Consider the following 22,489-nt stretch of genomic DNA (forward strand, 5'->3'; position numbering starts at 1 on the left):
GGTGCAGGGGTGCAGGGTGCTGGGGGTGCAGCGGTGCAGGGCGCCGGGCCGGGCCGGGCCGTACCGGAGGCACCGTGCCGGGAGCGGCGGGTCCTCCCACCCGGCAGGGGGCAGCAGTGGCGGCGGCGGCAGGCGGCGCGCGGGCCCCACCCGGCGCGCGCGGGGCGCGGGGCGGCGCGCGGCGGTGCGGCAGGAGGGCGCGCGGCGCGCGGACAATACCGGGGCGGCGGCGGCGGCCTCGCTCGGCTCGGCCCGGACCCGCTCGGCCCCGCTCGGCTCGGCCCGGCCCGGCCCCGCCCCCGCTGGCCCCACTCGGCCCGGCCCGGCCCCGCTCGGCTCGGCCCCGCTCGGCTCGGCTCGGCGCGGCGCGGCGCGGCCCGGCCCGGCACCATGCTGGCGCTCTTCAACAAGCTGCTGGACTGGTTCCGGGCGCTGTTCTGGAAGGAGGAGATGGAGCTGACCCTGGTGGGGCTGCAGTACTCGGGCAAGACCACCTTCGTCAACGTGATCGCGGTGAGCGCCGGCTGCACCCCCCACCCCCCCGGGCTGCACCCCACCTCCTCGCTCCCGGGTCCTGCAACCCCCCGGTTGCACCCCGTCTTGCACCCCCCCGGTTGCACCCCGTCTTGCACCCCCCCGGTTGCTCCCCAGAATTGCACCCCCCGGTTGCTCCTCAGAAGTGCTCCGCCCTGTCGCCCCGCACCCTGGAAACGCACTTGGGGAGCGGGGGGTGCGGGGTGCGGGGTGCAGGCCCTGCAGCACCGGCAGGGCCCGGGCGAACCCCGGCCTTTGCTCCCCGCATCCCCGGTGCTGAGCGCGGCGGCTCGGGGGCCGCAGCCGGCGCAGGCCCGGGGCAGGATCCGGCCCCCTCCCGGCCGGGGCTCCACCGCTGGGGCGCTGCCGGCCTCGGGGCGGCGGCCGGTTCCCCTGGGCGGCTGCGGCTGCCCGGGATTGCGGCTGCCTCGGCCCCGGGAGGCTCCTGCCCTCGGTCCCTTCGCAGCAGGCGCTTTGTCATGGCCGGGCCCGGCCGCCGCCGAGGGACGCGCAGGTGGGGCTGAGGGACGACCGGGCCGGGCTGGGCGCCACGGGGGTGTTTGGCTGGGTGGCCGGTGGAGGAGGTTATTTGCCTCACGACCCTCTGTCCCCCCCTCGGCCGGCACCCACCAGCAGGAGCTTTGCACCCCAACGGGGCAGCGACACCCGCCCCGGGGACCCTTCAGCCCCGGCCTCTCCCCGGCTGCGCTGCCTCGTCCGCAGGGTCCCTGGATCTGGCGGTGGGGCAGGAGCTGGGGGCTCTGGATCCCGAAGCCCAGGGTGTGGTTTCGCCCGTGCAGATGCTTGGTGGCGTCTCCCCTCTTGCTTTTTGGGTTATTGTCACCCTCTCCAGATGCAACGCTGCGAGGCGGGAGCCGCTGCTGGGCGGATCCCGAAGGGGCAGGTTGGGGCTGTCGCTCCCGGGGCTTTCATGGAGGGAGGCGGATGCAGATCCTCCGGCTGTCCCGGTTCCCTCATGGTCCTGCTCGTCCTTGCACGTTGCTTCGCTCGGTGCCTTGGCTCCAAAGCAAAGCGAGTTATTTCTGCTCGCTCAGGGTGGTGGGAGCGCAGCGGCTGTCAAAGGTGATTTTGCAGCTCATTTGGAGGCTTCATTGCACTGCAGCTGTGCTCCCTGGGAGGGTTTCCTTTGGTCCCGGGTGCTGCAGAGACGAAAACGTCCTTCCTGAAGTGCCCGGGGGCAGAGGGAGGACACCCTAAAATGCTTTTCACCCTGGAGACAACGGCGCTCCTGCTCTCGAGCCGTTTTGCTGGCAGTCACTGCTCGGTGCCCAGGTCCTGTGCTGGTTCTCCCAGCTGACCCACGCCAGCCTCGGGGGACAGGGACCTTTGTGGCTCTGGGACAGTGACCATGAGCACCAATCCTTTTTGGGATGACTTTGTCCTCGCTATTTGCATGTTTAATGATCCTTTTTTGCAGTCCCACGTTGGGGTGGGACACAGCAGTGCCACATGTGGGCTAGTCCTGCGCTGGACCTGCCCGGCGCTGCTAGCCTGTTAACGACAACACAGGCTGCATTGAAAATGGAAAAGTAATTTGGCGACTTTTTAAATAACCGGATAAGTTTTAAAGGGTGACGGAGCTTTGTCCCCAACCTGCTGGGCTGTTTCGCCAGTGTGGGGCTGGAAATCGCTGGGGTTGTCCTCATCCTCTTGCAACGGCTCTTGTGCCACCCCTTTCCCCACGTGCCTCCTCTCCCAGCCCTGTCCGCAGCAGATGGGGCTCGGCGTGGGCTTCAGCGGGGTTCCCGCTTCTGCAAGTAAAAGCTTCGTACCTGGCAATTTTGCTGTGTGCAAGACCCCGCCTGCAAGACCTGTGCACCAAGACTGTTCCTGCTCAGCCTGTATTGCTGGTATAGGGAGAAGTGTCATCCAGGAATGACAGCAGCTCTCGAGGGAAGGTCTCGGTGTGGGCTGAAGCTGGCTTCATGGTCTGCTGGTGCACTGAAGGGTGGTACCTCCGTGGCAGGGTGCTTAACACCCTTGCAGGGCAGTCAGGCTCAGGGTGCCGAGCAAGGAGCTCAGGCTCTGCTGCCGTTTTGCCTCTCTCTGTGAAGTTATTTGGAAAGTTCAGATTTTCTGGTGGATGCACACAAAAAAGAGGCACTGACCTTCGAGCAAACATCCTGTAAAGAAAGACTTGTCAGGGACAGCTAAATAACAACATGACACGTGGAAAATCCCAACTCAACAGGAACTGCATGAGAAGCGTTTGAGCCGTCTGGCTTTAAGGTGACGTAACGGGAGCGTTAGAAGGGGAAATAGCTGTGATTTGGGCTTTGGGGAGGGGAAGAACATGAATTGAAAAGTATGGGATTTTGGCGTTGTTGGAGAGATCTTCCAAGAAATCTCTGCGGGTGCAGGTGATGCTCCCCCAGCCCACAGAGGGAGGCAGGTGCTGGGGCTGGGGCTGCTCTGGGGGGCTTGGTGCCGTCCTTGTCTTCCAGGATTTTTAGCTGCACCTGGCTGAAAAATGGAATCCGGTTGCCTGGAAGACCGGGTGGTTTCCTACAGCAGCCCAGAGCTATGGCTGTGCCAGGCGAAGGCTTTGCTGAAGGCAGCCACGATGGCGGGGATGACTCGTCCTGGGCCACCTGGTTGGGGATTTTATTTTTCAGGGCTCATTTTTTCTTTCCCTGGTTGTCAGGAGCTGAAGCTTGAATTCCTTTGTGCGAGGAGGGGTGAAAGGCTGTAAAACGCATCTAGTCTTGGCTTTAACCTGGCGCCGGTTGGCTTTTAGCTGCCTTTTCCCCAGTCTGGGGGTGACGAGGGTGGGACTTGAGGGTGTCAGGAGCCCCTCAGCTGGTGCCAGGGCTAAAAACCCATCAGGGCAGGACGTGTTTAGAAAAAGAGGGTGTTTTGGTGCTTTTGATTCAACATTGCAGATCTTCCACCTGTGCTAGAGAGCCTTCCAAGGGAGCGGAGCCGCAGAGACTGGGTGCCAGGGTGTCGGACCTGCGTGGTGGGAGCCTGGGGCAGTACCCCACACTTGAGCCCTGCTCAGAAAGTGATTCCAGTCAATGCTGCAAGAGGAAACCACGTCAGCCTCGTACGTGGCATCAGGTAGGATGATGGATGCTGTGGCAGCTGGCCAGCTCTCCGGCAGTGCTGCCGGTGGAGGCGCATCCCAGCAGCGGCTCAAGGACCACAGAGCTCAGTGCCTGCTCCCACCCGTCTGCCGGGGAGCCACCATCTCCGTCTGCTGGCCAGCTGACCCCTCCCTGCAGGATGCGCTTGGGTGCCTGAACCTGGGAGGGGAGTTGGCATCTCCATGTCCTGCAAGGTCTCCAAGGATTGCTGGGGAGGTAGAGAAGAGAGATGCTGAGAGAGAAGCAACGAGATCTTGTTCTGATGCATTTTCGCTGGTCTGCCTGGCACCTGCCTCTCCCCGTAACTCTGTACGTGCCCCTTGCATGGGGGCTGGCACATCCCAGGGCCAGGATGGGGTGGGAGGGGGACGTGGGTCCTTGTGCTGGGTTCTGCCGCCGGGTGCAGAGTCTGGGCCCCTGACAGCTGCATCCGTTGCACCTGAGCTTCATAACGCAGAAGGCAGTAAGATTTTTGGGGGGGTTCTCCATGTCAAGCACTGGCACAGGCTGCCCAGGGAAGTGGTTGAGTCCCCATCCCTGGAGGTATTTAAAAGATGGGTAGATGAGGCGCATAGGGACATGGTTTAGTGGTGGGCTTGGCAGTGTTAGGTTAACGGTTGGACTTGATGATCTTAAAGGTCTTTTCCAACCTAAATGATTCTATGATTCAATGTTTCTGGAAGAGAAGGAGCTGTCTGGGGCACGGTCTTGCCTTGCTGCTGCAAGCTCTGTCAGCATGAGCCAAGAAAAAATGGGCAGTGGGTTTTTTCCAGGATCACAGAATCATAGAGTGGTTTGGGTTGGAAGGGGCCTTTAAAGGTCACCTAGTCCAACCCCCCTGCAATGAGCTAGATGAGGTTGCTCAGAGCCCTGTCCAACCTGACCTTGAATGTTTCCAGGGATGGGGCATCTACCACCGCTCTGGGCAACCTGGGCCAGTGTTTCACCACCCTCATTGTAAAAAATTTCTTCCTTATATCTAGTCTGAATCTACCCTTTTAGTTTAAAACCATTCCCGCTTGTCCTGTTGCTAAAGGCCCTACTAAAAAGGCTCCCATCTGTCCCCATCTTTCTTACAAGCCCCCTTTAAGTATTGAAAGGCCACAATAAGGTCTCCCCACAGCCTTCTCCTCTCCAGGCTGAACACCCCCAGCTCTCTCAGCCTGTCCTCACAGCAGAGGTGCTCCAGACCTCAGATCATTTTTGTGGCCTCCTCTGGCCCCGCTCCCACAGCTCCATGTCCTTCCCGTGCTGAGGACCCCCGAGCTGGACGCAGGGCTCCAGGGGGGGTCTCCCCATAGCGGAGCAGAGGGGCAGAATCCCCTCCCTCGCCCCGCTGCCCACGCTGCGGGGGATGCAGCCCAGGAGACGCTTGGCTTTCTGGGCTGTGAGCGCACATTGTCAGCTCATGTCCAGCTTTTCATGTAGCAAAACCCCCACGTCCTTCTCCACAGGGCTGCTCTCAATCCCTTCATCCCCCAGCCTGTACTGGTATCGGGGGTTGCCCAGACCCAGGTGCAGGACCTTGCACTTGACCTTGGTGAACCTCATGAGGTTCACACGGGCCCACTTCTCGAGCTTGTCCAGGTCCTGCATGGCGTCCCCTCCCTCAGGCCTGTCAACCACACCACTCAGCTTGGTGTCATCTGCAAACTTGCTGAAGGTGCACACTAGTGTCTGTGTCATTAATGAAGATATTAAACAGTACTGGTCCCAATGCGGGCACTGGTCCCAATATGGACAAGTGATACCAGAGTGTGAGTCGCATTGTCCAGAGCAGAAATGTAAGCAGGTCTGAAGGGCTTGGCCAGGGTCATCCAGGTGGGCAGTGGCACCATCTCCCTCCCACTTGGCAAGAAACCCCAAACAAGCCCACCTGCTTGCCCTGAAGAGCAGCGTGTTGCAGAGCCATGAGCTGGCCCCCTCGGGCAGTCCAGGATCTGGTCCGCAGCTGGATGTACGCACCAGGGCTGGATATACACAGCAGGGCTGGATGTACGCACCAGGGGTGGATGTATGCACCAGGGGTGGATGTACACAGGGGCTGGATGTAGGCGCCAGGGCTGGATGTACACGCCAGGGCTGGATGTACCAGGCCCGGCATCCTCGGCACCAGCCCCCAGCTTGCTGCGGTGCCGTTCAGCCCAGAGGTGCTCCGTGCAGCCCATGTGGGTAACGCCACTTCGGCTTGCTCCAAGCGTCATCCCTGTGTATTGGGGCAGTGGGGTCTTGCCTGAACTCTGGGTTTTGCCAGAAGCGCAGCGGCTGCGATGCTGCCCAGCTCGGAACAAGGGTTTGTGCAACCTGCTGTGCACTGTGAGGGGCTCTGGGGGTGCCGGGAGAGGGACTGAGCCTGGTGGGATACTCTGTGCCATGCTCAGGTGGCCTTAAAAAAACCCCTCCACCATCATGGCATGGCTCTGAGCCATTCCTGCCCCTGGTCGGAGGCATGGTAGGGAACCCAAAGTACGGCAGGGGAGAAGCACCTTGGCATTGCACGAGACTTCTGGGACATTTATGGGAACAAACATGGGAAAATAGAGGGATAAGGGAATAAAAAGGGTCCGTTGCCGGTCAACAGGTTGCTGGCCAGTACGTTTGTCTGGCTGTGCCCTGTGCTCACCCAACACGGTCTGTCTTGTCTTACCGAACTGCATTTCTAACTATTTCCCTGGGTGAGGGTCTCTGTCTTCTGTGTGCATGTGTGTGTTTGGGGGTCTGAGCACCAGCCATTGGTCTCCAAACCAGGGTTCAGAGGCCACTTGTCCCTGGTGCAGGGGACACCCGTGCTTATGGCTCATTGGGGTGTCCTTGGTAGGGCTGTTGCTGGCACGGCTGAGAAGAGCGACTGTCCCATCCCAGGGCTGATGCGCGCCAGCATCACGCTGCGCCCAGGTGATGGGTTTGGGGACTGCCGTGCCCCCGGCTGGGCTTTCCTGGGCACAGGCATGTGTAGGTGCTGGGGTTGAGCTGGGCGTGGAAGCGTCTGCCCGGCCACGCCTGTCCCACGGCGCGGGTGCCGTCTGCTGGGTGAGAGCGCTGGCGCATCCTGAAAAACGCAAGCGTAATCCTTGAATCCCACCTCAGCATAACCTGAGGTCCGGACGTAGCAAAGACCTGCTAATTAAGGAGTGTTGTAATTTTTTTTTTTTTTTTTTTTAATTAAAGAGCACAAAGTTAAAAGGCAGCCCCAGAAGAATGTAAACATCAGTAAGACTGCGAAGTTAAAGGGTAGCATGAGCCTCAAGCAGCCTGGGTTGGAGATCTCTGGTCTTTCAAAGCAGGGCAGCCTTGGGGATTGATCCATCTTTGAGGAGCCAAGGACTACCAGGCTGTGGCGAGCTCAGCGGGGGCTTTATTTCTCTGCCTGGCCCGTATAGCAACTGCTGGTCTTTCTTTGCTCTGGTGCCCCTCGCCTAAGAGGTCCCGTATGGATGTATCACCGTTAACTCCTCAGCGATCAGCCTTTACGCCTGCGGTGAAGCTAGCTGCTGCTTGAGAAGATGTGGTGGGACTCCGTGTCCTCGTGCGCTTCGCAGAGGTCTGAGGGAGGCGCCGGTGCCCGAGGGCCTGGCGGGAATGGGCAGAGTCAGGCCAGGTACGAGCTCAAAACGTGGTGCCTGTGCCTGATGGATCTGGTGGCGGGTGCTCGCTGCCTTAGAGGGACGAACAGCACACGCATTGGGAGCTGGTGGCTGTGCAGGCTTGGAGCCATGGATGGATGGCCAAGGAGTATTTTCTCTTGCATTTTCTCTGGGCTGGTAGCAAAAGTCCACCTGCTACAGCCTCATGAGAGGTTTGTCCTTGTCCCCAGCTTTCTCCTCTGTTTCCATAGCCTGTACCCACTGCCTGGTTCTCCATTTTTCTTGTTCATTTTTTTTTTTTCAATTGGAAAAATAAAACACAGTCCTCATTTCCTCTAAAAGTGGAGAATGTATCAACATTGGTCTAGCTCCGGGCTTTGTTTTGTCTGCTTTTTAGTTATTGCCTTTATGCAGATTTTCTCTCCTAGTTAACTCTACTTCTCAGCAGCAGCAGCTTCAGCAGGTGGAAGAGTTGGTTTCTATGGGCACTGCTTAAATATTTACTTTGGTCTCATCTTTATAGCCTTGGAGAAAGTAAGGGTTTCACTTAAATTCAGTTTTATTGGTGGCCACCAGCTCGGCCTGCGGTGGCCATGGCGTTCCTCAGCCATAACACACACACACAGACAGAGATCTCTCAGTTGACCCTCAGACCCCACGGTTGCTCTGGCAGTTGTCCTGCACCTCCTGGTCCCTCCAGCAGCCACCTTCTCCCATGGTCTCAGCCCTGGGGTCGCCCACCCTCTGGCTCCGTGGCCACTCCACCTGCTCAGCGGTGGCTGCACGCTCACCCGCACTCGTTCCGATTGCTGCACCAGGGACAAGTGGCCTCTGAACCCTGGTCTGGAGACCAGTTGCTGGTGCTCAGACCCCCAAACACACACTTGCACACAGAAGATAGAGGCCCTTACCCAGGGAAATTGTTAGAAATGCAGTTTGGTAAGAAGACAGGACAGGCTGCGCTGGTTGCACGGCCAGACAAACATACTGACCAGCAACCTGATGACCCTTTTTATCCCCTTATCCCTCTGTTTTCCCATGTTTGTTCCCATAGACATCCCAGAAGAAGTCTTGTGCAATGCCAAGGTGCTTCTCCCCTGCCATACTTTGGGTTCCCCACCTAATGTTGTGTCCATGGGTGGAGGAACCGGCTCTGGCTCTCCTGCCCTGGTAGTAGCTGGACCAGGGTATTTTGGGTTTGTCCACCCGTTCTTGCCTCTCTGTGCTCCTTTGTGTGCGTGCAGATGTTTTTTTTATCACAGAACTTCATAATTGCCTCTGCCAGGCTCATTAGGAGATTCCCTGCAGCTTCCCCTTGATTATACCCAGCTCAGGAAGGAGAGCACAAGGCTTTGTCTTCATGAGGTGCCACCTGTGTCCTGGCTGGGCTGCAGACCTGCAGCACAGCTACCAGTAGTGCTGTGCCCTCAGGGACCACAAGTGTCCTGCAAGGTGCGAGCACCCCCAGCCCTGCTGCTGGTGCCTCTGCCTTGGCTGGGGTGTCACGGCTGGTTTGGGACACGGTGCTTGGGGGAGGAAGGGGTGGGAAGGGAGAAGGTCCAGCTGAGAGCAGGGCAATGGCTGGGAGGTGTCCGAGAAGCCAGAGCAATGACTGAAGAGGGGACAACCTGGGCGTTCAGTAGAAGACCAAGGGGAGACCAAGCAACCTCAGAAACAGGAGTTGGGCCAAGCTGCTCCAGCGCTGAGTTTGTATGAGCTGGGTTGGACTGTGGGGAGGAGGCAGGTGGATGCTGGCAGTGACAGAGTAGGGGCATCGAGACGTTACAGGCTGGGGATGGATTAAACACCATGTCTTCAAGGTTCCATTGCTGGGGCCATCCATTGGGCTGGGTAGCCAGAACCAAGGGTGCAGGTACCATGTAGCCAGCTTGCGTGGCTCCATCGTTTGGAGACGTGCACTGAATAGCAGAGAGGACGCTTCTCTTTCCTTCAAGAGGGCGATGCTAAGAGCAGAGCTGCTAAGCTGCAACCATTGCCTTGTCCCAAAGGATCTGGAGTCCTCTGCAGGCGTTGCCTGCTGCCCCCGTGTTGCAGGTTTGGCTTGGGATGTGCGGTGCAGAGCAGCTTTGCTTTGGTCCTGTCCCACATCATTCCCTGAGCTCGCAGGAGGGGACTTTCTCGGTCCCTTGCTTGGATCCAGAGGCTTTTGTTTTTCTCCAGAGTTTCTGCAACGGGTTCTCTGCTGCCATCAAGTAGTGCTGATGCTGGTGGGGGCTGCGCACATCCAGCACCCCAAAGCCCGGTCCAGCAGCAAGCGGTCACTCTAGAGCCACCAGCGCTTCGTGTGGCCACCATCTCTGTCCAGATGCTGCCTCATTACGGACGCATCTTGAATGAGAGCAACCGCTAATAAATTTGTAGGCAGTTGCGGCATCTGTCTGGAGGGAGGTGGGAGCAAACGTTGCTGCAGCTCTTGTACAGAGATGCCTTCTCCATCTCGGAGTTGAGAGCTGCGCTGCGCGTCCCTGGGGAGCTGCTGGGAGCATCGCATACGTGGCGGTGCCTCAAACAGGGCGTTGGGCCAGTGCAGCCTCAGCGCCGCCATCCAGGGTGTTTCGAGCTGTGGTGCGGTGCTGAAGAAGCAAAAGCAGCCCAAGGATTTTCCCTTTCATCTGAAAAAACTCGTTTTTATGAAAGAAACTGGGCTTCTGTGATACCGTGCTCTAAAAATAAAAAAAAGCCATTAGCTGCATTGCAGGAAGAGGGATGAATCTGCCCTGGAGAGCATCGTCTTGCCTGGCTCCTGTGGGCTTGCTGGCAGCCTTGGTCACGCCGGCGTCACCTGGGTTCCAGGGTCAGCTGGCGTATGGCCTGGGTGCCATCCGCAGGCTTGTCCCCAGATCCCGTTTTTGCTCTCAAGATACAGAGTGCCCTGAAGATAGGGCCCATAGGATCAGGGAGGGCAGCGCAGCCTGTTTCAGCTGTGGTAGCATCACCGGGAGCGTGGCCAGGAGGGTCCCGTGGGTTTTCTACCATGCTGAAAGCCTGCGATGTTGAATTTCCAAGCTGAGGGGTGCTGCAGAGCCGGGCCGTGTATGTTAATTGCAGGTGTTGGTGGTGAGACCATCTGCTTTGGGGTGGAGGGGGACTGGGGTGCCCATCCGTGTCTCGCAGCACTGTGCTTATCCAGCTCGGGCTGCTGGCCTGCCCACAGCGGTGGGGTCTGGCTGACACGGGTCCCTTCAGCGCGATCCCTCTGCACGGAGGTTTTGAACCAAAGCATGCTGAAGACTTGGGGCAAAAGTCGGGATTGTCTCCTTCTTGGGCCTGTGTGGTTCTTCCTCCTTGCTGCCAGCCCTGGGGTAGCTCCATCCTGCCCGGCTCCAGGTGGCAGCCCCCCTTCGCAGGTCTCTGGGTTTGCGTGGGGACACCTGTGTCCCCTCCGGTGCCTTCTGCAGGGGGACACGGGGCTCCATGCTGTAGGTGCCCCATGATGCTCAGAGCCCCAAAGAGCTGTAAGACCCGCTGTTGAAGGGAAACATTGTAAAGGCTTGGCTTGAATTTGGCTTTGTCCCATCCAAATGGGGTACTCGGAGTCAAGCATCCGTCTGTGGGGCTGTCATGGCTTGGCTTGGTGATAGGAGACGTGCTGGGGGGGCAGAGTGAGACTGTGGAGCAGGGCTGGTCTTTTTTAACTGTTTCGGGGAAGAGCTGGAAGATCAGTGGCTTTGCAAGCGAAGCTCCCGGCTGCCAGGCGCTCCCGCCCTGCGCTGTGCACAAAGCCGCTCGGGGAGGCTGGGTGGGGAGGTTACAGGTGAGAAATTAAACCTGCCGCGTTCCTCTCTTGGGTTGGAGCTCGGACAGAGTTCGGCAGGGACTCAGTGCCATGCCACGCGGCGGGAGATGCTGGCAAGAGGTGAGGCTGGGTGGTTTTGGGGATGGTCCAGGCACTGGTGGGAGCCATCCAACCAAGGGCGCTTTGGGCATCTGCCTCTGCCCCACGGAGGACCATGTTCTGGTGGAGACATGACTTCAGATGACCAGGGGCCAAGCTTTTGGCGCGGCCATCTCCAGTCCCCGGGGAATGGCTTGTTTGTGAGCACCGGGGGATATGGGGCTGCAAAACAGCCAGCAGCGATTTATTGAGAGCAGGTCGCATCAAAGCAGTGTCATCCTGTGCTAGGACAGGGTGACAGCCGCCTGGCCATGGCGAGGAGCAGGGCCACCTCGGCTCTGCATGCTGCTTGCCAGAGCTGGTAGATGGGGCATGGAGGCTGAGGTTGTTTCTTTGTGTATGCCAGCAAGCTGAGGTCCCGGGTGCTGGCCGAGCAGGGGATGATGGCTGAAGTGGCAGGTGACGTGGTGTCCACATGCATGTGGCAGAGGATGGGGCTCAGAGTGAGCTGGGGGCAGCGGTTGCCCCTGCAAAAGCTGGATTCTGGCTGCCTCTCCCAGTAACCCAACTGGAAAGTGGTGGGGCTGGGCAGAAAGCTCATTTGTCTTCCAGCCAGGGCACCGGGGCAGGGTGGTTTGGCCAGGGTGCTGAGGGGACCCTGGCAAAACCAGCAATGAACTAGAGCCTGCAAAGACCTGATCTACCCGATGTAGCCACAAAATTCATCTTGCCTGCAAGGATTTTTGTGCCTCCCGGAGGAATCACATTCCCAAGCAATCGGTGCGGCTGGGCACGGTCTCTGGGGTCAGCATGGCTGCTGTGTCCATTGCATAGCCAAAACTGGGGGGAAAGATGTGTCCAGTGAAGCTTTTGTGTGCCTGCAGCTGGGCTGGTCTCCACTCTCCCTGGCAGTGGAGCTGCGGATGGCTGGACCCTGCGGGCAGTTGCAGATGTGCTGGACACGTAAGCATCTAGGACAGTTGGAGAGGGAAAAGGGGACATCATGTTTCTACCGTTCAAAGTTGCTTTCAGAGAGCAGCTGATGCAGAAGGAGCTGAGCACATTGCAGTGCCACCGTGGGTGCCAGGACAGCAGGGACCACGTGCAAGCCATCCTGGACCACAATGTGTTGCGTTCCCAACCTGGCCTTTTTTTGGACAGCACGAGCGGTTTTGTGCTGGCCCCTTGGCCGTGAGCAGCCTGGAGGCAGGCACTGTGGTGAGGGAAGGATTTGGGGCAGGGAGCAAGGCCGTGCTTTGTTCACAGAGATGTGCTCGCTCCCATCTCTTGCGGGAGAAAGTGGAGGTGACTCCTGGCTCCTGCAGCCCATCCCTTCCTGGAAGAAGAGCTACCATCACACATGAACCACGTCTCCGGTGGCTTTCACACAGCCAGCAGTTCCCACAATGCGGTCTGGGATGCCCGATGGAGGTGCCTGCAGCTGCTGAGAGCTCTTCAGCAATTGCTCTTCACATCTTCCGATCAAAGCCTGATAATTCCTTAAAACCTGGTCCATAAAGCCAAATTGTGTTGAACCTCAGTCCACAGGAGACATCCCCCATGTCGGCTGGTGGTAGAGGGGTTCCTGCCTGCTTCCCCTCCTCTCCCCGGCTCCCTTCCCCACCAGTCCCCGGCATGGTTTGGGTGCACTGTGGCTTGGAGACCCCTTGGCTGCCGGGCTTTGCTGATGAACTCAAAAGGGAAATGAAAAAGGGAAGCAGCGCGGATTGCAGAACTGTTGGAAGAGGTCAGGAAAACCCTGGGGACTTGCTGACATGGTGGGTCTGGAGGGGTGGTTGGCTCAACCAGGCACAAAATTCTGTTTATCAGAAAATGGCATAAATTGCCTTCCCTTTTTAGGGTTTGTGTTAACTGAAAGAAAACCCAGAAAAGTCCTAGAGAAAATAAGCTTTTAAGCCAGTCAAGCGCTGCTGGGATGAGTTCAGCCACGCTTGGTGGTTCCTACAGGTTTCTGGCACTGATGGCCAAAAGGCCCAGCGCCGTGTTATCCTGGTTATCAAACCATCTTCCCCGGCATCTTTTCACAAGGATGCATTTTAAAAGCATTTTGAGTCCCAGTGAGGCTGCCTGCCCAGCGGGAGGCTGCAAGAGGCAGGGGGTGAAGGGCTGCAGCAGCTCCTGTGCCAGGGATGCTGCTGGGGCCGCCCCGAGCATCCCTCTGTGCTGCTCAGCCCAGGACCGTCTCATGGTGTTGAGATTTGAGCAGCAAACTGGAAGGTGGGGTGGGCTTTAACAGACCAGCGCCGTCCTGTCCCTCCGGTGCAGTGCCGGGCACGTGGGCTGGTGAGCCGGCATCTCCCCGTGGCAGCAGAGGGACTGTTCCTGCTTGCCGCTCTGACAGGACTAAGCTAGTTTCGCAGCGGCACTGGGATGCTGCAAATCTGGAGCGATTTCATGCTTCTCCTGCCTGACGCAGCTCAGAGCTGCACTGCTGGAGGACATGCGGTGGCAGCTCCTGGGGAGGGGGAGAGGGGACCCTTTGCATCCCCCCATGTCGCCCAGCACGAGCGGCTGGCTCTCATGCACAGGCAGGGTGCAGGGACTGGAGGACCTGTGCAGGCAGGCTGCAGGCAGGCGGCAGACCTGCAGGAAAGCAGAAGTCAGTCTGGTTTGGGCTGGGCCATAAATGATCCGGAGCAGGAAATGTGCCCGAGCCCCCGGGAATCGCAGCTGAAAAGGAGCCGTTGCGGGAGGTGGCTCCCCTGGGCGGGCAGCCCGGCCGCCCGCCTGCACCCCGGCTCCTCGCGGGGCTGCCAGCAGGTTTTGCAGGAGAGGCTTGGGCCCGGCACGGCTGACCTGAAGTCACTGCAGCAGGCGAAGGTCTCTGCCTCCTCCTGCGGAGGGCTTAGGAATCCCACCTGGAAAGGGTTGGGTGGATGAGCCTCTGCCACCCCACCGAGACGGCAGCGTGGCTGGGGCTAGGGGTGGCAGCTTGCTGCGGGGCTGGGGACTTCACTGGGGCACCCAGGGCGCCCCGTGCCCCATGCAGCGGCAGCATTTCCCTCCTGCAGGCATTTTATCTCCTTGGCTCTGATTTTGGTCCTGGCGTGGAAGAGCAGGAGGGTCGTGCTGTACCTGCCGCAGGGCTCGCAGAGCGTTTGGGGTTATTTCTAGGCAGGCTGTCAGCCTCGCTGCCCTGCTCGGGGCAGGCTGGCAGGGTTTCCATGCCTCCTAACGCTGCTTCTTGTTCCTTGCAGTCAGGACAGTTCAATGAAGACATGATCCCGACGGTGGGCTTTAACATGAGGAAGATCACCAAGGGGAACGTTACCATAAAGGTAAGGTGCAGATGTTATCGCCGGTGTGGGCTCTTGGGATAAAAGGTGGGGTGAAGGGAGACTGGTGGGACTTCCACTGGAGGTTAAAAGATGCCAGCAGCCCCAGCTGCAGCTGGGAAGATCTGCCCTGCTAGGTTTCTGCAGGTACCCACCAGAGGAGATGGTGGGAAGGGACATGGTTTAGTGGTGGACTTGGCAATGCTGGGTTAACGGTTGGACTTGATGATCTTAAAGGTCTTTTCCAACCTAAACGATTCTGTGATTCTTACTTCTCTGCAGTAAGAGCCAGTCTGGGCTGCAAAGCTGGAGGTTTTCTTATACCTCTGGCTTGCTGGTGGGGACTCGTGGATGTGGTCGCCTTGCTGAGGGTGGGAGTGCCGGGAAAAACGGGCCATGGCTTGCAGTGGTGGTCTCTGCCTCGAGAGCAAAGGGAGAGGAGGTTTCTACCCCTTCTGGATCTTTCAAGGGCCCCAGGTTGGACTGGGAAATAATGGTGGGATGGGCTTGAAAAGCTGATTAGGGATCTCTGCCTGCTGCAGAAACGTTTCCAAGAGCATGCTGAGTGTTTTGAAATGGCAAACGCATCAGTGAAAAGCCAGGAGGGGTGGTGGGCCTGGAGAGTTGCCCCCCAGCTTGGGCCAGGGTGTCCCTCCGTGCCAGCAGAGGCACATCCCAGGAGGTCTTCAGCACCCTCCAGCTGCCCTTCCTGAGATGTCTCCTTTCTTTATCGAGTTGGAAGCCTCCTCGTTAGGTTTGAGACGAAGAGGAGGGGATGGGGGTGGGTTTGGTGCATGCCGGGTGCTCTGGCCAGGTGGCCGCGTAGGGAAGGGTCATGGGCAGGACAGTGGGGTAACGAGCAGGATGGTGGGCTAACGCCACCTTCTCCCTGTCACAGCTCTGGGACATCGGTGGCCAGCCGCGGTTTCGCAGCATGTGGGAGCGGTACTGCCGCGGAGTCAGTGCCATCGTGTGAGTACCCCTGGGAGCCGAGAGCCCCGTCACCCCCGCGCTGCCGCTGAGCCCCACCAGCGGGTGGGGACACGGTCCCATCGCCCCACCCAAGGGTGCTGGGCAGGGCTGAGCCGGGGCAGCTGCCGTGCCTTCGCTGCCAGAGCTGGATGCCCGTGCTGGGAGTTGAGGTGCTTCCCCCTGGGACCGGTTCCCCCACGGGCTTTGAGCACAGGGAAGCCAGGGCCCCGCAGCCCTGGCAGACCCTTCCCTTCCAGCATCGCTCAGCCCGGCTCTGTTCCTCGCATCTTGCCCTTCCTGGCTCCCGTGCTCCTGCCTGTCCATCGCAGGGGCTGAGCAAAGGCCATATCGGTGTGGCTCAGCCCTTTCCAAGAGGCTGGTTTTAAAGGCAGCCGCCAGCAGCCTGTTTGCAGGTCGTGCTGTTTATGTGCTGCCGGATGGATCTTGTGCTGAGAGAAGGAGTCTCCCTGCAACGCCCGCTGCTGACTGTCAGCAAGTCTCTGAGTGTCCCTGCATGTCCCCTGCTTGCAAACGTTGCAGTAAGCGCAGTCCCAGGGAGTCCAGGCTGGGGACGAGCCCAGCAAGATACTCATGGGACGCAGGCTGTCTGCTCCTAAGGACAAGAATTTGCCCTAGAAGGCCACGTTGGTGTTGCTTAAACCCAATTAGAAAATCAGGTTTATGTGATCTTCACCAGTTGACAATGCCCTGAGGTTTTGGAGGCTGGGTTTCTGTGCTGCCCTTCCCAGCTGTAGGTCTGGCAGGTGAGGAGGAGTGAGGGACCGCATGTCCTGCTTGTTGGGACAGCAGTGTCTGGTCCTGCCCTTGTGGATTGTCACCATGTCAGGAGATGTCCTTGACACTTTTTATTACAGTGAGCTTTGCTGGAAATTACAAAATCCCATTTTTTTCACTCCTTTTACTGCCTCCTTCCATAATTCCATAATTTTTCCGAAGTGGCCCATCTGGTTGAGAGGAAACAAAAGGACCTGTGGCCGTCCAGGTCATGCTCCCGTCTGCTGCCTTCGCCTCGAGCTGCGTCGTGTCCCTTTTATCTTGCCTCCAGCCCTCACGCCACCTCCAGTGTGCCGAAAGCTCGTGGCAGTGCCTGGGTGGTGTTTTTCCCTCTCGGTACAGCCATACACATTTTCCTGTGTTTAGCACTTCAGTAGCTAAAAGCTCTGTTGGTATTAATAAACCCTACAAGGCCCGATGAAGCCTGATGGTGTTTCTCACTTCTTCTCTCCCAGCTTCTTGATCTTTAAAATAAAGGCTGCTTCGATCAGTTCCTCTCCACAGTTTTGGCTTTACTTATGTCCTTTGCAGGATGGGTTTCTGCCTGTAAGAGCTAAATCCTGCCCTAAACCTGCCCCGTCAGCTCAGAGCAAGCATTGCTGACTGCTGGCTTCGCGTGCCCTTTGCTCTGTGCCCCATGCCCAAGATTGCTCCCGTAGAGAAGATGAGCAGGTCCTTCCCCCTGCCAGGACTTCGAGTCCACGTCTCCTCCATCATCAGCTCATCTTGTCTTCTCCACTTGTTGTCCTCTTTCTGGGTGTCTCCATAAGGAGCTGCCACGTGCAGATGAGCTTCGCTTGGGTGCTTGGGGACAACGTTTTGCAGCTTCTTCTGCCCAGGCAGTGCTTGGGCTCCCCTCACCCTCCGTGTCCCCGCTGTCAGCGGGTTGGGCCCCTGCAGGGATGGGGACGGGGAGGTCCCCCGCTGCCCTGGAAGACACGAGAGGCTCTCAGCCCCACAGCCTTCCTTGGGAAGAGGGGTCCTGGGGGAAGGATCCTGTTATCCATCACCTCCACACACTGGCCTGGGAGACGGTGGGGGTGATGCAGCTGCCATGCGAGCGAGGTTTGGTGGTGGCACAAACCTCCGCACAGCACTGGGGCGCGGGGACCTCAGTGCCTGTGCTCAGGGGTGTCCCTTGCCTTGCAGGTACATGGTGGACGCTGCCGACCAGGAGAAGATAGAGGCCTCCAAGAATGAACTGCACAACCTGCTCGACAAGCCGCAGCTCCAGGGCATCCCGGTGAGCTGTTGCCTGGATAGGTTCCCCCCAGCCGCTCGTGGTCCCCAGGCTGGTGGCTGCCAGGGTTGGCTGCGAGGGGCTTGCATCTTGCAGAGCAGATTCGGGAGGTGGATCCCCTTCCTTGGGGGGTCCCCTTCCCTGCTGCACTCCTGCGGGAGCTGGGGAAGTGACGCTTTCTAGCCCAGGGCCGGGCCAACCAGCAGGGAAGGGAGCTTTAGAAGAGGCTAAAAAACCCTCCCGATCTGTGAGATCTGTCCTCTTGCATGAATTTGCACCTTGTTTATGGTGGGACGTAAGGTCTCATCTCCTAGGAAAGCGGCTGCTGGGCTGTGACGTTTGCAGGAGGTGGGCTGTGGCGGCGGTGGCGGGCACACTGCGCGTGCCGGAGGGGGATGCTTACGGAGCATCCAAAATCGGCATCCTTTGACAGGAGCTAATCGAGGATCTTGCTCAGATCCCAAACATTCGCTGCCAACTAAATTAAGCTCCCGACATAACGCACTGCATTTGCAGCCCTTCTGAGTGCTTTTTTGAGAACAAGACTCCAAATTTAAATTGGGGGATGCTGCGTTACGGTGCTGCTGCAGAGGCCTCGGCTCACCCCGGGAAGGCGGCCACAGCCTCAGTGCTGTCCTTGTCAGATGACAGTCGCGTGGCATGCTCCGGAGGGATGAACGAGTCCTGCTGGGTGATTATTTTCCTTGCGTAGTCTGAGGATGCCTTTGTGGATGTGAAAAGCCTTGAAGTAAGGAGAGATCAGTGGATGGTGCAAACAGCTGTTGCTTTTTTGGGCTGGCTGCCTGCGGAGAGCAGTTCTGCATGGCATCCACGTCTCGCTCCTTCCTGATAACGTCAGTTTTAGCCATTTCACTTGATTTTTTTTGCTCAAAGACAGCAAGAGGCTCCTGGGAGAACATCCTAGATGGCAAGAGAGATGCTGGTGCCCTTCAGGGAGCATGTGCTGTGGGGCCAGCTTCTCACTGGGACTACAGAGGACACAGGAGGTGCTGTGTAGGGGCTAATTAAGGCTGTTAATTGAAGTGCTCTGCCTTCTGATTGCCCACTGAAGGGGTTTTCTTCATCTGGGCACACCCTGGTGAAGTGGCCAGGGCTGTCTTGCATCTCAAGCAGGGTCCGCTTCTGGGTGGCAGAAGCAGGTTCCCACCTGGTCTGGTGGCCAGGAGCTTCAGGTGTCCCCTCTCCCCTTCTGCAGGTCCTAGTCCTGGGGAACAAGCGAGACCTGCCCGGTGCCTTGGATGAGAAGGAGCTCATTGAGAAGATGTAAGTGTGCCGGCAGCCCGGGTGGTCACGGTGGGGCTGTGGCAGTGTCATCCCCTGTTCCTACTGTGTCCCCACAGGCACGGTCACCCCACCGTGCTCTGCTGGTACTCCTTCCCTAGCCAGGGTGGCATCGCGGCACTTGGGGTGGGCTGGCGGAGACGGGAGGCAGCTGCCGGCGGAGGTGACGTCTCTGTGCTTGTGGGAACGGGGAGGAGCTGGGAGCCATGGCCACCAGTGCCAGGCTGGCTCCCGCGTGCCACACGGTGGCGTTGGGGCCCGGCCCGGCCCGGCCCAGCGCTCGGTGGCAGAGCTGGGCTCCCGCCTGGGTGCTGCTCCCATCACCCTCTCGTGGCTCTGCCCCTGGTGCGGGTGCTGCACCCCCGGCAGCAGGCAGCCCTTGGTGCTTGGAGGTCGGATCCTGCTCCGGTGTGTTACACCATCCACGTGCTTCTCCCTTATTTCACCCTTTGCCGTGCCGGCGTGTGGCCTCCTTGCAGCTGATGCTGCCTCCTGCCCACCTCCACCCCTCCCCTGCGGCTGGAGGACGGGGATGCTGCGCTGACTGCAGCATCTCTGCTCCCCCCCGCCACCCCTCGGAGATCTCCCCTGTCCCACAGCCACCTACGCAGCTCCCGTGCTGCCAGCCCTGTGCTGCTCCCAAACCCTCCCTGCCCCATCTCGCCACAGGGCTGTGCAACTGAGTTTTGGGGAGGGAAGCTGTGTGATTTCATGGCCAGGCTCTCCTTGAGGTTGGGTCCCTCCTGCCCCGTCATGTAGCCCCTGTAGACCGCGCCTGGCCATCAGTCGTGGGCACGGTGCGCTGGTGTCCTCGCCCAACCCGCGTGCGGGTCCCCGGGAGCCTGGGGAGATGCTCCCCCTGCAAAGCGTCCCCCATCTTGGAGCTGGGGTCCAAAGGGACCTTTCAAAAGGCTTCCTGGAGACATCTCCCATCGCCGCGCAGCCCTGGGGGTCTGCAGCCAGAGCTCTCTCCTCTCCCGCAGGAACCTCTCCGCCATCCAGGACCGAGAGATTTGTTGCTACTCCATCTCCTGCAAAGAAAAGGACAACATTGGTGAGTACCGGCGGCTCCGGTGCGGGGTGCGGTGGGGGGGGGCAGCCCATGCCCACAGGAGCAGTGTGCCCAGGCTGTTTCCCCAAGTACGGGGGGGTGACGGCTGGAGGGAGAGGCTGTAAGTGTCCCCTTGCTTTCGCAGACATCACCCTACAGTGGCTTATCCAGCACTCGAAGTCCAGGAGAAGCTGAGATCCCACTGTCTGCGACTCAGATCGGAAAGATGCCATTGTACAAGCCCATGCCCTTTCTCTCTCCTGCTCTGTCCCTCCAGCTCTCTCTCTAGATGGGTATTTTTAGGGGACCCCAGACTCCGCTTGCATTGAGGTGGAGCCCTTGTTTTTATTGTAAAGAAAATGTCTGACTCTGCCCTCCTCTCCTCCCCTCCCCTCTCTCTGTCTCTTCCTCCCATTTTGGCACTGTTCTGTTGTTGTCTGTGTATACAGTATATATATATGTATATATATTTTAATTTTTTAATTTAAGCGATAGCGCTGTTACTAAACTGGGCCCTGTGAGTGGTAGGAAGGCTCCCCGAGGCCAGCCGAGGGTCAGCGCTGGGAGGAAGATGGGGGCGGTGGCAGAAGGCAGCCCCTTGGGGATGGGGCCGTGGCAGGCTGCGGGCAGGTCCCCTGGGGCTCCCTCCTCCCTTCCCTGGGTCTCCTGCCTGTGTCCCTGGGCAGGGAGCACCCCAGGGGTGTCAGGAGCACGCCGCCTTGCCCTTCCCTGAGCTTTGGCCCTATGGGCAGAGTTTGGGGGGAGGCGATGCCACCCCCTGGGCTCCTCACCCCTCTGGGGGGACAGGAATTACTCACCACCCACTGCAATCAGCTCGCGCCCGCCATCGCCTCCAGCTGCTGTGCTGCTGCCCCAACCCCTCCTTGCTGCCCTGGGCCGCTCATCCCCCTGCCCCACATCCCCCTGCCCCACATCCCCTTGCCCCATGTCCCCCCCAGCCGCCCTACCTGGGCCTAGTCCTGCCCTGCTGCCCAGTCCTGCTGCTCCGCCACGCTGGGGCAGCGATCCGAGGGGCTGGTGCCAGCGCAGGGGGGGCCCAGCAATGCCAGCAGACCCTGTGGGGGGCTGGCTCCTGCCCCCTCCCTGCCCCAGCTGCCCCCACGTAGCCTCTCGGGGCGGCCGCGCTGGCTCCCCACGTGCCAAAAGGCATCGCCTGCGCCTGGCTGGGGGCTGCTGGCTCTGCCCCCGCCGAGGACATCGCACAGAGACGCCAAGGAGGGGGGACACACGGAGACACCTTTCCCCAGGGGCGTGGGGCTGTGAGAGCCCCTGTGCGCCCGCAGCGCTGCCCGCCGGAGCCCCGGCGTGCTCCAAGCCGTGCCCTGCTCCCCATGCCGGCCCCCAGCTCTGCTGCCCTGGCTGGGGGGGACACAGGGGCAGTGGGGCAGGGGACGGCAGGCCTGGGGGGGGCATGGTTAGGTCCTTGTCTGCAGGTGGGGAGAGGGCAAGAGGAAATTTTGGGGGGGTCAGGAAGGCTTTGCCCATCTGTGCCGTGTGATGAGTTGCTGGGTCTCTGCAGGTACAGCCTGGGGGCCTGGCCAGGTTGTTTGGGGTCAGTTTGGGGGGGACTTAGCTGGGCTGGGGGGGACGCACTGGCAGCGGGAGGGTGGGCGCGTAGCGGGGTCAGGTCAGCGGCACAGCAGGGAAGCGCCTGCCTGTCCCCACTCAGGGCTGGGGGAGAGGGTGGCGGTGGCCCAGGGGTGGGGGGGGCTGCAGGGCCCCTCTCGTTGCCCCTTCCCCTGCTCGGCTCCGGGACGATGAGGCCAGGGGTTTCTCTTCTGTTCTTGTTTTTGCAGAATTGCACAAAGAGAGGTTTCCTTTTTTTTTTTTTTTTTTTTAATTTAATGAATTGTAAAGTGTTGTCACCCCCCGCCCCCACCCCCCTTTTTTTTTTTAAGAGATATTTTGGCTCAGATTTGACCTCTGTTGGGAAATGATTCTTGTAACTGTACAATTTTTTTGCCTCCTAATAATAATAAATTAACAATTTTGCGTTGGGGGGTGTGGTTGCAGTCACGTTGCTTCCTCGCCGTTGCCGCCACCCATCCCTCCTGGGGGCTGAGCCTGCGTCCCTGTCCCCCAGGCAGCACTGGACACCCGCACTATCATGCTCACCCCAGAGGTGCCGGAGCCAGCTCCGATGGCTCTGGATGCCTCGTTTTCTTGGCCTGGGTGCAATGATGAGCTTGGAGACCTCCGGCTGTGGCCATCGCTGCTGCCGGCCCTTCCTCTGACCCCACATCATGTCCCAGGGCTGCCACAGGGCCCTGTTTTGGTGCTGGGCTTGGAGTAGGATCGCTGCAGGGCTCCTCTCCCATCTCCCTGCCCCCTTTACCCTCACCGGCCCCTTCCTGGGGCCATTGCTGGCTGGGGCACCCCTGCCCTGTGTCCTCTGGGGGCTGGCCTGCGCTGCCCCCCCTGGGTTGTGCTCTGTGCGCTGTGGCAGCCTGCCTGGGTACCCGGGCACTGGGGCTGGGATTCGGCCCAGACCATGGGCTGCTCTGCCTGCTACGGGGCCATGTGTTGCTCACAGCCCATGATGGTGGTGCTGCCTGCAGTGGTGCTGCCTGCGCCCTCTCTGCTCCCCGCCCGGCTCTCCTCCTCCCCACGCATCCAGCCCCGCGGGGCCGCAGCAACAAGCCCGGCTTTGTTCGCCCTTGGCCCGGGCTCAGGACGGAGCGGCACGGACCAAGCGCATGAGAGCTGCCCCCGCTCCCTTCCTCCCGCTGCC

The 22,489-nt window shown here is 59.6% G+C and overlaps 1 protein-coding gene across 1 annotated transcript; it reads left to right on the top strand.

Moving 5' to 3' along the window:
* The first annotated feature begins 335 nt into the window (after positions 1-335).
* On the top strand, positions 336-21,660 carry ARL8A (ARF like GTPase 8A). Its single transcript, XM_082330229.1, has 7 exons — positions 336-513; positions 14,300-14,380; positions 15,276-15,349; positions 17,294-17,387; positions 18,601-18,668; positions 19,670-19,740; positions 19,883-21,660. The coding sequence occupies exons 1-7, from the start codon at positions 391-393 to the stop codon at positions 19,930-19,932; spliced, it is 561 nt and encodes a 186-aa protein (XP_082186355.1). The 5' UTR covers positions 336-390; the 3' UTR covers positions 19,933-21,660.
* Positions 21,661-22,489: the final 829 nt, after the last annotated feature.

Source organism: Platalea leucorodia (assembly GCF_965183815.1).
Source record: "Platalea leucorodia genome assembly, chromosome: 19".
Classification (NCBI taxonomy): domain Eukaryota; kingdom Metazoa; phylum Chordata; class Aves; order Pelecaniformes; family Threskiornithidae; genus Platalea; species Platalea leucorodia.